Source organism: Pan troglodytes, chromosome 8 (assembly GCF_028858775.2).
Source record: "Pan troglodytes isolate AG18354 chromosome 8, NHGRI_mPanTro3-v2.0_pri, whole genome shotgun sequence".
In the NCBI taxonomy this organism is placed as follows: Eukaryota; Metazoa; Chordata; class Mammalia; order Primates; family Hominidae; genus Pan; species Pan troglodytes.
The window spans coordinates 110,042,947-110,056,556 of NC_072406.2; the positions used below are offsets into that span (position 1 = coordinate 110,042,947).

General features: G+C 51.4%; 1 protein-coding gene across 3 annotated transcripts in view; it reads right to left on the minus strand.

The window, feature by feature from the left end:
- The window catches only part of CRTAC1 (cartilage acidic protein 1), a 188,525-nt gene that overhangs the window by 61,652 nt on the left and 113,263 nt on the right, over positions 1 to 13,610 (minus strand). For all 3 annotated transcript variants that reach the window (XM_016919048.3, XM_054660413.1, XM_016919050.4), the window contains one exon: positions 9,215 to 9,411. In XM_016919048.3, coding sequence (XP_016774537.1) covers positions 9,215 to 9,411 — 197 coding nt within the window. The remainder of the gene's footprint in view (positions 1 to 9,214; positions 9,412 to 13,610) is intronic.

Genomic DNA, 13,610 nt, shown 5'->3' on the forward strand with positions numbered 1-13,610 from the left:
TGTACCTCCAGCTAGCTTCATCCCTGAGATGCCTGGGTCACACTCCACTGAAGCCTGGGCCAGCATGGAGTCGGGGAGAAAATGGGTGTGGCAGCTGGGGTTCTGCAGAGCTCTGATGGACACCTCTGGATTCAGTGAGAGAAATTTCTCAAGCTGCAGAGTTCCTGCGTTAGCTATCTAGAGGAGAAACTAGGTCTAGGGTGACTCTGTCCCCCTCTGTTTGCCTTCTCACCTCCAGTTCCTCCTGTCCATCCCGAGCAACATTTCCCAAAGAGTGCTTTGTGGGACTCTGATCTCTACGAGGTGCCTGGAGAAAGGACTCTGTGATCATGTGAGCTTGGGAAAGAATGCACACTCACCCACCTCTTGGAGATTCCCCCTGGACATTGATCTATTAGAACTTCAGAAAGTCCTGCAATGAATTACCTGTTTAATTTTATTTAACCCAGCCTTTCCCAAATGTTCCTTGGCCATGGAGCTCCTTTTTGTAGACCACCTCTTAGCGCCCTGCGTAACTGGTGCTGTCCTTAGCAAGGTGCCATCCTAAGGTGCTGATGTCTGGTCAGGCTCAGAGCTTTTCAGCTGGAGGTGTTAGGGCGCCTGTGCTGTTGGCCTCTCCCCCTCTTCAGCCTCCTGGCTCCCGAGCTCACCAGGGATGCCCAGAAGAATAAACTAATTAAGGTAAAATGTGCAACAGCCATGCAGAGCCTTGTAGATCATAAATGGGAACGGCAAAATCAATGGCAGCCCTTCTGCAGTCAGAGGCCCGGAGGCCTGGGCGACGGGAGAGATGGGAGGCCTGGGCGACGGGAGAGATGGGAGCCCGTGATTTAGGAAGAGCAAATGCTCTGGCAGCTGCAATCTGGGTAATTAGGTGTGTCAGGAAGACAGATAAACAGCGAGCTGTGCGGGTCGATGGCACAGGCAATAAACACCCAGCACTGGCCCCTGGCCCATGTCAGCATGCAGTCCTGCCTTCTGGCTCCTTGTAGCTGCATAAAAGGTGCACTCTGCCCTGGGGTCCCTCATGAGAGGGTGGGGGCAGCTGCTCGGGAAGAGGTGAGACTGTTAGGAGCAGGAGAGAGGTATTCTCTTGAGTCCCCTGGGGAAAGACACTGAGAAGGTAGAGGCGTGGGAGAAACAGGAGAGCATTTGGGGCAGGGCAGGGGGCCATGGAGTCACAGCCCTTATGAGAGGCAAGTCTGGTGATTCCCATTTCCACCCTGATTCTGGCATCTTGGCATTAAAGGAGACTTGAAGGTCTCAGAGTCCAGTAGAACCACCATTTGCTGCCAGGAGGCCAGAGGGAAGGGTCTGCAGGTGAGGCTCAGGTGCCCACCATGCCCTGCAGGGGGCCAGGTGCTACACCAGATGCCGTGGGAGGCTGGGGGAAGTACGCCTTGGTCCCTGACTAGGGGCTTTTAGAGTCCATCCACAACACCAGGGACAGGTAAAGGAGATACCAAGAGACAGCCATGAAATGAATGATACTGCCACGTCTATAGCACTTGCCAGGTACCAGGCAATTCACGTATATTCTCATTAACCCTCACCAAAACCCCTCGAGGTGGGTACTATTTTCATGACCCCTTTACGTATGAAGTGCCTGGGGCATGAGAGAGAAGGGGACTTGCCTAAGATCCCACAACTGGCAGAGCCCAGCAGGGCAGAACCAGACAGTATGTCTGGGAGATGCCTTGAAATCAGGATGGAAGAGTTGCTGTGATCAGGGAGGGCTTCATGAGGGAGGAGGCACCTGAACTGGGACTGGAAGGGTCAGAGTAACAACAGCAATGCACTCTACAGTTTAGGCAGGATGGCGAGAAAAAGGCACAGAGGGGACATTGAGTTTGCCCAGGGAGGGGGGTTTGTGCAGGTGGAGGAGGCAAAGCATGGCAGGGCAGGGGAGACCCAGTAATTCCAGGACTGAGGGCAAAGGGGCCATTGGTGGCTTCTGATCTGGGGAAAGTCAGGGGAAGACAGTGTTTCCGGAAGATTAAGTTGGCAGTGGAGTGAAGGGTGAATGCGCTAGCAAAGAAGAAAATGCAGCGAGTGGCCACTATTTTAGGAGCTCAGGCTTGATCGGGATGGGGAAGAAGCACCGGTGCAGGAGGGGTTGGCTGAGTGTGGCCGGCAGAGTGAGGGAGCTGTCCAAAATGTGGAAACAGTGACCCAAGCAGGGACACTGAGCTTACTGGGGGTGAGCAAGAGCCTGACTTCAGACAGTTTGCATTTAAAGTGACCATGGGGTGGCCAAGAGGTCACTGGCCAAGAGGCATGACTGCTTACAGAATAGAGTCTGGAGCTAGGGAGAAGGGAAAGACCAGGCCATAAACAGGGTCCCTTGAGTCCCAGGGAGAAGCCACATTTGGGACAGAGATGGAGGCATCGCAAGACTAGAAAAGGGGAACAAGAGGGCACCTAGAGCCACTGGGAGCATGAGGTTGTGTCATAAAGAACTCTTCCAAAGGATCACTGGATCAGAATGCCTCCTCCCCAGGAGGCTTTCCCCACCTGGGAGATGTCCTGACTCATGGTCTGGTATTGGTGGTAGAGAGAAGGGTGGGCAGGTTTGTGTGGCAAGGCAGAGGCCTCAGCCTCCAACCTCATTCATCACGCAAACAGCAGGGCTGGGGAAGTAGCCAGCAACCCTCCCTCTAGGTGGATCTTGGGCAACTCATGAACTTGTGTTTTCCTGATCTGTAAAATGGAATGAGAATGGCCACCTATTCGTCAGGTTGTTGTGAGGGTTAAATTAGATAATGTATGTAAAGTGCTGAGAACAATACCTGGCACATGATAAGTTAAATAAATAATAACAACACCGTCACCATCACCACCATCATCCAGGAAATCACAGCACATGACCACAGCAGATCCTCAACTCAGGAGGCAACTGTGATGTTAAGTATAAAAGGCTTTATAAGACTTAGTCAATGGAAAACCAGCAAGACAGTGATGGCTCCAGGGGAAGAAAGAACTCATTCAGGCAAAGGACATTTTAAAAGAGGAGCCCAGGCTGTGCTGGGTCCCTGATGTAAATGCTGACCCCAGCCTTCCTTCCCCCATCCCAAGGTTAAGAGGGAAACCCGATCAGCTCCTGCCAGGCACTTGGCCCACATCAGCTCCTTCAGTGCTCTCTGTAGCAGTGCCAGGAAGGTAGAGTCTTCATTTCACAGAAAGAAACAGGGGCTCAGAGGCTTAGGTCATTTGCCTAAGGTTGCACAGCTGTTGTGAGGTGGTCTGTCTGTTGCAGATCCCCCTCTCATGTTATTAAAGAGCTGAGGTTGCTCGTAGGAGGCAGTCCCAGTTCCTAAGGAAGCTTGTTCCTTGTTAGGACCACGGGGATGGCCTCTGGGGCCCCATATTCCATATTATGCTGCTTTGGCCCATGCTGGGAGAGCTGCAAATCAGGACTTTGCATCCAAGTGAAATCTGGCTGGGGGATCAGGAGACCCCAGAATCCATTTTAGGACCTAGAGAATCCTAGGAAAAGAGGGTGGAGCCATAGGGCCATACATCTCAGACTTTGCTGGGTTCAGGAAGCTCCTGGAGATTAAATACAGATTCTGGTTTTGGAGGTCTGGTGTGGGGCCTAACAGTCTGCATTTTTAAGAGCACCCTGCTGATTCCCATGCTTCTGGCCCATGCATCAGACTTGGAGTAGTGAGGTGCAGAATATCTGGGTACAGTTGGAACTGGACTAGGTGGAGGAGCTGCCCGACCAGGGGTGCTTCTCTCAAAAGCAGTCAGCTCCTCTGCTGTGAGGGCAGAAGAGGCTGGAAGTACCACCCATCCAAATACCCTTCTCTCTAGCGTGGTGACTGACGCTCCCTCTCCTCTATAAGAAGTTACAAGAGCCTCTGCTGAAGACCTCTTTAAGTATGACACAGAGCCCAAAAAAGAAAAGAGTGATAAATCCAAGTCCATAAAAAGGAAAATTTTCCACATTACAACATCCACCAAGAGCAAAGACAAAAAAAAAAAATGACAAACAAGGGAAAAGTATTTTAAACTTGTCCTATAGACAAAGGGCTAATTCCCTAATTTATAAAGAGCTGTTACAACTCAATAAGGAAAAGACCAATAATCAATACAAAAATAGGCAGAGGCTATGAGCAGACAAGAAATTCAAATATATAAAAATATTCTCAGTCTCCTTCATTTTAACAAAAATGAAAATTAAAAGTGTACTTAGATATCATTTTTCCCCATCAGATTAGCAAATACTGTAAAAATAGATGAAATATTTGTTGGGAGTGTCGGAAAGTGCTTGCTTGCATATTTGGTCGACACGAACTTCCTGAGCAGTGGCCCTAGGAAGGACAATTTGGCAGTGGCTATGAAAACTACACATGTATATTCATTTGAGGCAGTAATTCTATTTCTATGAACTCACAAATATGCCTGCAATTGTGGGAAATAGCATGTTGTACAAACTTATTCATTTGGTAGCACGTTTTGTGAGGGCAAAAGGCAAAAGACTGCAAGTAATCTTTCATCAATAGAAGACCAATTAAATTAATGGCACAGTGGAGTACTATACAGCCATAAAATGAATGAGAAAGCTCTCTGTGTACTGCCATGAAATCAAATCCAAAATGCATTGTTAAATGAAAAGAGCAAAGAGTGGAACCATGAGTTGGGCATGCTGTTTGTGTAGAAAGGAGAGAGACACATAAATTATTAGAGCAGTGCTCTGCACATAGCAGATCTTCAATCATTTTGTGGAACTGAATGCATGAAAGTACGGTAGCGGTGGGGCTCACAGTTCACACTGACCCATCCACTACCCATGCTCCTGTTTGTTACCCCAGGCCAGCTCATGCGGGCGGGAGTGCTCAGGGCTATTCAGTGAAGCAGCTGGGGTGAGCTAGTGCGTGACCCCCCCAGGGGATGGGCTTTGACCAGGAGCTGCAGAACATCCTAGGTTCCTGGATGTGGAGGGAGGTGTCGGCACCTGTCTCTTGTCCCCCTGCGTCCTGCACATTCTCCTACCTGGTTTTACTGAGTAGTGTTGCCTGAGATGCTACTCAGTGGCTTGTATTTTTCTAGGTTGCTGAAGCCATAAGCCAGTTTCCTGGCCCAGGCCCTCCTGGGATGGTGGTCAGTCTTCCTCCTTCTCCTTTCCCTTACCCGCTTACCAATTCTCAGCCCTTGACCCAGACTCACTGGGCCCCCCATCTGCACAGTGTTACAATGCGGTCCTTTTCTCTTTGCTCCCACGGTTTCTCTTTCCCACGGGCCAGGAGGAAGGCCTGTGGACCTCTGCCCATGACACTTTGAGAGGCTCTGGCTTTCTTCAGAGCCACAGGACTAGAATGGCTATTGTGTGGAGGGCTTATTAAGTCCTGGGCACTGTAATAAGTGCTTTCATTCGTTATCTCAGGTGTTCATTCAAAAATACGTATTTAATGCTTACTAAGTGACAGGCACTCCTTTGGATCTGGAGTACAGCAGTGAAAAAGGCACCCCCACGGAACTAAGACCCTAGTAGGAGAGATGGACAACAAACAAAAATCGCCTGTTTTCAGATAGTGGTCAGCACTGTGAAGGAAAATAAAGCCAGTTAAGGGCACAGGGGGAAATGGGGGTACAATTTTAGATACGGGGCTCAGGAAAGATCTCACTGGAGGAGGGGCCTGAATGAAGAGTGAGCCTGGAGAACATCAGTGGGAAAAGCATTTCAGGCAGAGGGAACAGCAACTACAAAGGCCTCAGGTGGGAAGGCAGTGAGTGAGAGGAAGGATGGAGGAAAGAAGGTCAGAAAGGCAACCCGGGTCACATAGGAGGGGTGCTGTAAGCGATGGGAAGGGCTTTGGATATAGTCTATGGCGCCACTAGTGGGAGTTGAGCTTAAGAGGTTGGCATGATTTTAGATGAGGGAGTTGAGGCTGAGAGAGGTCAAGTAACTTGTTCAAGGTCACACAGTAAATAAAGGGCAGACCCCAGGTTTGTACAAAATGACTCCCACAGGATGTTGTTGGGATGCAGGGTGCTTGCCCTCTTCCAGGAACTCCAATGCTAGCATCCCAAAGGCTGGCCAAGGGAGGAGAGTGGGACCATGCTTCCACAGGTCGCTCTAACACACTGGCACATGCCATGGGCACAGCCAAATGCCATGGGCATGCCTAGGCTGGTTGGGACCCCTGGAGAGTGGGAAGGGTGGCAATGGCCAAGTGCCATGCCAGCTGGGCCCAAGGAAGTGCTGACATGGCACAATGTCCCTGCTCCACACCCCGCCCACTGTCAATTAATCAATGGGATCACTCAACTGAAAAATTAACTAAAACCCACAGATATCCCTCAAACCCACACAAGGTCAACAGCACTGAGGCTGCTGGGCACTGTTGCCTCACCCCCACCCTGGAGGCTGGCTCCGGCCTCTCCCAGTGCACACTTATGCCCTCGATCTCATGAGCCCAGGGCCCTTCTGGTGCCTTCACCGTGTCTGCCTTTCTTGACTTCCCTCAGTTGGCAAACCTCCTCTCAGGCCCAACAGCTCATGCCCGCCTGTTCTTCCTGGGATTTATTTATCAAATTTTAACTTAGCTCTTAGGATGTGCAATGTCTGGCTGGGGCCAAAGGGGGCCACAACATGAACGATACAAGGCTTTGCCTTCAAGGAGCTTAGAGTCCAGGCAGAGGATTGGGAGAGGGGACTCAGATACCCGGAGAAACACAAGGCCGTGTTGAGGATAGAGTGTGAACTTCACGAGGGCAGGATTTTTGTGTTTTGTTCACTGAAGCATCCTCAGTCCCTAGAATAGTAGGTGCTCAGTAAATATTTGTCCAATGGATGAATGCATTAATAAATGAGTAGGGTTGTTGTGGGGCTGAGCATGAAACTAGCATGATTCTGAGATAGTGGCCTTCCACCTTGGTGTATGCAGGAATCGCCTGGAGGTCTTTACCATCTGGTGACTGGGTCCCCCTCCTAGAGGTTCTGATGGGATTGACTGGAGTGCAGCTTAGCTGGGATTGTTGAAAGCTCCCCAGGTGACCCTAATGTGCAGCCTGGGCAGGGAACCAGGGCTCTGGGATTCACAATGCAACACTCTAAGAGCATGGGAGGGGCTGCTGCTTCAGAGACACCTGGTGGCTGCCACTGCAGATGCTCTGTGCTTGGTGAATAGGGGATGGTCTGTCCCCTTCCTCTGGCATCTGCCTGCTGAGCCCACACTTCCAAAGTTCTCCTCGCTCCAGCTTCCAGGAGACTTCCTGGGGACTCACCCCTTCTATAGGCATCCCTTGACGCTGATCCCTTTCTGACCTTGTCCAACGTTAAAGAGTTGATCAGCCCATCAATTAATTGTGTCCTAATCCAATCTTGGCTTGGCTGGAGAGAGGGCAGTAAATCCAGCTGCATAATCATGCCCTGATATTTGTGTAGGGATAATTACTATCTCTCAGGCCTCACTTGGTGGCAAGATGAGATGAAAACCCATAAAACACCACTCAGGGCTGTGGCTCATTGTTTCTTGGCTACACAAGGCTGGCTGCCAGCCAGACAGCACTGCCTGCCCCTGACCCTGGCATAAGCCCCAACCTCTTCCCCTCCCGTTTATGCAACTGCAGGACTCAACATCAGGGGCAGTCTAGGGGCTGGATCCTGGCTTGGGCTCAACAACCAGTAATGGTAATGTCGTGGCTCAGGGGAAAGCCAGTGTATATGTGTCAGGGTGGGGAGCGGAGCACAAGGAAGGTGGTCCTCATAGCCAGGCAGTCACCGGCCTCCAGGAGGTTGGGAGGTCCAGGATGATGACTGCTCAAGTCTGAACCCCAGGGCTTCATCCAAAGCTGACCCAAAAGAGGGCTGCCTTCTGGAGGAGCCCACTGCACATTCAACCTAGCCCCACAGGGATACAGGGCCCTACATCCCTCACAGTGTCCCTCACCTAGGGACACTGTGACCTGGGACTTCCGCAGAGATGTTACAGCCCCACAGGCCTGGGCTGAGATCCTGAGAGCTGAGCCTAAGAAAATGCAAGCATTGCGGTGGGGGCGGGCGGGGGGGAGCGGCGGGCGCGGTGGGGAAACCACCTTGATCTGCTGCCACAAGAGCACAGCCCCCAAATCATGAGACACTGAGCAGCAACTGCAAGCTAGGCTCTCCAAGAGGCAGTGAGGACATAGGGTTGAGGAAAGCCGTAGAGCATCTTGATTAAGAGGATGGATCTGGAGTCAGACACCTGGGTTTGAATCCTGGGACTTACAAGCTGCATGGCCTTGGGCAAGTCAGGTAACCTCTTTGTGCCTCAGTTTCCTCAATTGTACAGTGGCATTTACCAGTACCTACTAATCGAGGTGTGTGAGGCCTAAATGAGATAATTAATGTAAATGCTTAGATCAGGGTCTGACACGCAATAGGTGCTACTTAAGTATTAACTGTTATTATTGTCACTGTCATTTAGCCTTCTGGGCATCAATTTCCGTCATCCATTCCTTAGTGTGCAGGACCTTGTTACTCAAAGTGTGGTCCCTGACCCAGAGGCATCATCATCATAGCCTGGGAGCGGGTCAGAAGTGCAGGGTCTTGGCCCCACCCAGACCTGCTGAGTCAGTCTGCATTTGCACAAGACCTCTAGGGGATTCGGATGCACACTTCAGTTCAGGAAGCTCCTGCAAGAAAAGGCTCCATGAACTCAAGGTCTGTCTTCCTCACGGTTGTGTCCTCAGCATCTCTAGGCTGGCATAGTGTAGGTGCTTAGCAAGAATTTGGGGAGTGAACAAGTGAGCTCAGCTGAGAGTAGTGGGGGGGCTCTTGAAGGATTTCAGAACATTTTAGAAAGGTCCTCTACAGCTAGCATGGAGGCTGATTCTAGTGGCATCTTCCGATCATGGCATAACCCAGGTGAGAGTGATGCATGCTTGAGCCAGGGCAGGGCAGTGGGGCTGGAGAGGAGAGGAGGGGTCAGGAGGGCTCACATTAGGAGGCAGTGGTGGGGACACACAGTCTGAGGGAGAGCCTCGGTCTCTGCTCACCCTGTCCATCTCCAGGTTCGGGTTTCAGGAGATGAGACCTACAGGCTCACACGCAAGAGAAGAATAAGTCATTCTGGGACCCAGGGAGGTCCTGTGGCAGCAGGGGGCAGTGCCTAGGGGGACAATGACAGTTGCCTGAGGAAAGGCCAGGGTTCCCACGGCCCTCCCCAAGTTGGTACTGGGAGGGAGAAGATGGGAAGCAGGAAGAGGCCTGAGCCCCAGCCCTTACCCGAGAAGGCATTATTGGTGTTGAGGAAGTAGATCTCCTCCCGGCCATCCCCGTCGATGTCGCAGGCTGTGACCCCGATGGCGTTCCCCTGCCGGTCGCGCAGCGCGTAGTAGGGTGAGCTGCGCTCATCGACCGCGATGTTCACCAGCCGCTTCTGGGCCCGGTCATACTTCAGAACCAGGTTGGGTCCATTGTACCTGGAGGAGGAATGGGGAGGGGATGCTGGGGAGGAGCCGCTGGGCCCACCCAGTCCCATCCAACGAGAGCAACGGGCTGGGAGTCCTCCTGGACACGCCATGGGGCAAGTCAGACCTGGAGTGTTCCCGGGGAACATGGCCAGCCTTGCCTCATGGAACCCTGAGTGTTGGATGAGTGTCCCTGAATCAGATTTTGTGCCCGGGCGCAGTGAGAGTCAGCAGGGGCCATGTGGGACACCATATAAGCAGCAGGGTGGCAGAGGGGAGTGGGAGCCATGGACAGCCCGTTCCCACAGGCTTCACTGAAGAAAACAAAGAACTTCCTGATGCTCATCTTGCCCATTTCAATGCAAAAGGCACTTTCACATTTATGATCTCATTAATTTAAATTTAACAATCAAGAGAGGTAGGCATGTATTAGTAACCCATTTTATGGATGAGGCAACTGATGAGGTTTATCTGGGAAACTGAGGCTCAGAGAGGCTGAATGCCCTTTCCAAGGTAACATGGCCTAGGAAGTGTCAGGTGCTGGGAGTTGAACCAAGGTGCTTTCTACTATCCCGAGTCCTGAGTCCCTGTGTGAATGAGCCCTGGAGGAGCAGGAGGCTTTGTTGTTGAGGTTTGAACAACTCTCTCGACAAAGTCCCTGCATTTAAACAAAAGGATGAAGTTCGCATCTCAGATGGGAGAACATGAACACGTCTAAAGTTATTAGACAGACCTGCTGGATCTTTTTCTAAGAAATCAAGAGAAAAGGTTAAAAGGCATCACTACTTATCTCTACTCTGTCTCACTCTCCTGCGCCTGCAACTCCCTCCTCGCTGCACTGAAGCCCCAGGCACTTTCTTGCCTCAGGGACTTTGCACTTGCTGTTCTCTGCCCAGGATGCTGTTCCTCCAGACATCCACACCGCTGGCTCCCTCCTTCATCTCCTTTAAACCTTTGCTCCCCTGTTCCTTCTCAGTGAGGGCTTGCCTGCCCATGCTCCCAAAATTAGCAACCACCCCCGCCACTGCACCACCACCCTGTTCTCTATCTCTCACTAATGCTGTCTTCCCACAGCTCTGACCAACAGCTGACAATTCCATATTCTCATTTACCTCTTCCTTCTCTGTCTGGTCCCACTAGAATGTCTGCCTCATGAAGGCAGAACTTCTTGTCTGTTTTGTTCCCCAGTGCCTAGAACCATGCCTAGTTTACAATAGGTGCTCAATAAATATTTGCTAGCTGATTGAATGAATGAAAGCTCAGAGCTCATGTCTGAATCATAAAAGCTCAGGTGTCCCATGGTCTGTTTCTTCACATCACCCTCCCATATGGAGAAAACAAGGGCCCTGCAGGAAGTTGGTGTGCCCAAGGTCACACCCCAGGCAGCACAGAAATGAATGTCTGAGGCCTCTTCCTGCCCACTGGGAGCACCAGCTTGCCAGGTTCTCCCAAAGAATGGAACAGACCCCATCCACAGGGTCCCCCACCTCTTCCTATGTTTCAGCCTGAATGTGCACATCCCGAGGGAAATGCAGATACTGCCTCCAGAGGGTCCCCAGTGGGTAACACCCAGGAAGGGCAGGAAGAGCTTTCTAAGGTCTTTGAGAGAAATCACGTCTTTCTTTCCTGAAACAAATCCAGTCTGGCCCGCTGCATCATCCCAAGATGCAGAAGCCAGCGAGGTTTGGGGGATGCTGAGCAGCTGGCTGGGCACCTTCGGGCACCCATAGGGTGTGAAAGGAGAGATGGAGCTCCCTGGGGGCTGAGTCAGCACCCGGTGATGGAAGGTCACGCCTTAGACACCTTGACGAAGAGTGTCTGAGGGCTGCATGTCCAGGGCATGGCATGACCTATGGAGACGTGTCTAGGCAGGGGAGACAGGCACTTGGGTTCCAGCACTGTCAGCAGCTGGCTCCAGTGCTTGGGGACAGGAAGCGCCTGTGAGGGCTGAACACGAGTCTTGCAAGCCTTGGGGTCTTCTGCTTTTCCATCATTATTGCACCTTGTAAGATGGCTGTATTTGTGGAGTGCTTGGCCTTGTTAAAAGCATCCTCATATGCACAGTCTCACTTGAGCCCCACACCATCTCAGAAGGAAGGTAGGCAAAGCATTTTTCCAGAAAAGGAAACTGAAGTGAGGTCCAAGGTTACACATCTTGTTAGTGGCAGCGCTGGGCCTCTGTGTCTTCAGGGTCCAAACCCCATGTTCTTTCCGTGCTGCCTATGATGCCAGCACTCTCAGGCCTGTTCATTTTTCCCCCTGGCTGCCTCCCACAAAGTAGTGCCCCTGAGAAATGCCTGAAAACTTCACGGAGATGCAGATGGCGAAGATTATGATAGTCTTACATTTCAATAGCACTTTACACTTTACAAAGCACTTTCTCATCCTTGGGCTCATTTGCCAGAGATGAGGTTGGTGGCCGTGGGCTGGTCAGTTCTCTCTAGGTTCTGCATTTCTCTTCTGTGAAATGCAAGAGTTGGACAAAATCTGAGGGTCATGAAATGTGTGGCAAAAGGCAGCCCTGGGGGCCCTCTGCTCCATTCAACTAGAACATCTCTATGTTTTATGCATCACGTTCCACAGTATGTTGTTTGAACAAGGGATTCCAGAGCCAGAGTTTAAAAGCCCCTGGACTCTGTGGGTCCGTGAGTCTCACTAACCTTATGAGATGATCAGAGCAGGTGCTCCCTGCCCCAGGCTGTGGCTGAGAAGCCACCATATAAGCCCAGCACTGACACCCTTCCCCTGCACCCCTGCCCGTTGGGTCTCCTAGAATGTCTTCACCACCCCCTGAAGCCAGTTCCCAGGGAGAGGTGAGGGATCATGGCCTCCTCACATATTGGAGTCCAGTCCTTCTGCCCTGAATCTGGAGTAGCTGGGGTACACAGAAGGTCCCTGCACCATGGTAGTAACCTCAGAAAGGCAGTTGGCCCTGGCTCTCTTCTTTAAAGAGTTTTAAGGTGCCAGTTCCAGAAGTAAGGTTGCTAGGCTGGGTCAAATTCTTCGATCTGTTACTGAGTGAGCACACTCCACAAAGGCTTCCCTAAACTGACATGGTAGCTTGGGATGCATCCTGACACTCTGGCCCTCATCTCCCCCAGTCCCCACTGCCTCCCAGGACTACAGATACAAAGCCAGACCAACAGCTCCTAGGTTGGGTTCTTGGCACCCCATGGTGCAAGGCCAGGGTAGTGCCTGGAGTTGCCACTTCCTCCTTTCACCCAGGCTGCTCTCTGCTGAGTCTGCTGGACCAACGCTCAGAGCCTCTCACAATCCCCCAAGAAAACCAGGAGAACCAGTCTTCTTCCCTCCCCACTTCTTCTTGAGGCTGACGTTCCTGTTTGCTTCCTCACCATCCCCCGAGTGTGCTCTGCCCTTTCCAGCTCCTGTGGTTTTGCTCAGCTGCAGCAGTCTCCTCCCACGGGGAATGCTCTCCCCACCTTCCCAGCCTCCCACAACGCCTGCCCCGACTGCCCCTGCTGGATGTGACCTTCTCTTCTCTGGAAACCCACAGCATTTTGCACCTCGCTTATTCCTGTGAGGCCAGAATTGTTTGTGTTCCAACATCACTTTCCTCATTAAAACATGTGCTTCTTGAGCTCAGGAAGCATGTGGAGTGGATGCATCTCTTCATTTGCTGTGCCTGGAGCAATGCTTGGCACACAGCAGGTGCTCAACAAATGTCTGTTTGATACAAGAATGAGTGAATCAGTGGATGAATGAATGAATAAATAAAAATAATCATGGGTAGCATTACAAGAGCAGCCACTGCGTGCCTAGAATTATGCTAAGTGCTTTGTACCCATTGTCTCATTCCGTCCTCACAACGATCCTAGGACATGGGTCTTATTAACACCCCATTTCACAGATGTGGAGACTGAGGTTCAGAGGTTAGATGACTTGCCCACTATCACTCTGCTGGCAGTCCCCACGCTGATAAGCCTGGGAAGCTGGGTGTGAGCTACATGGGCTTACACACTTTCTCTCTCTGACACCTGTCAGACTTCTGAGCACTTCTAGAAATTCTGGAGGCTTCAAAGCTAAATTCTGGAGGCTTCAAAGTTCAGTTAAATGGAGCCAAGAAGTGGGGCAAGGTCCCATGTTTTGAAGCAGCTATGGCTTCCTAAAGGATGGGCCAGCAGGCAGGGGTGACAGGCTCAGTGGCAACTGTAAAATATGCTTGAGAGACGCCATCAAGGGCATGACCAACC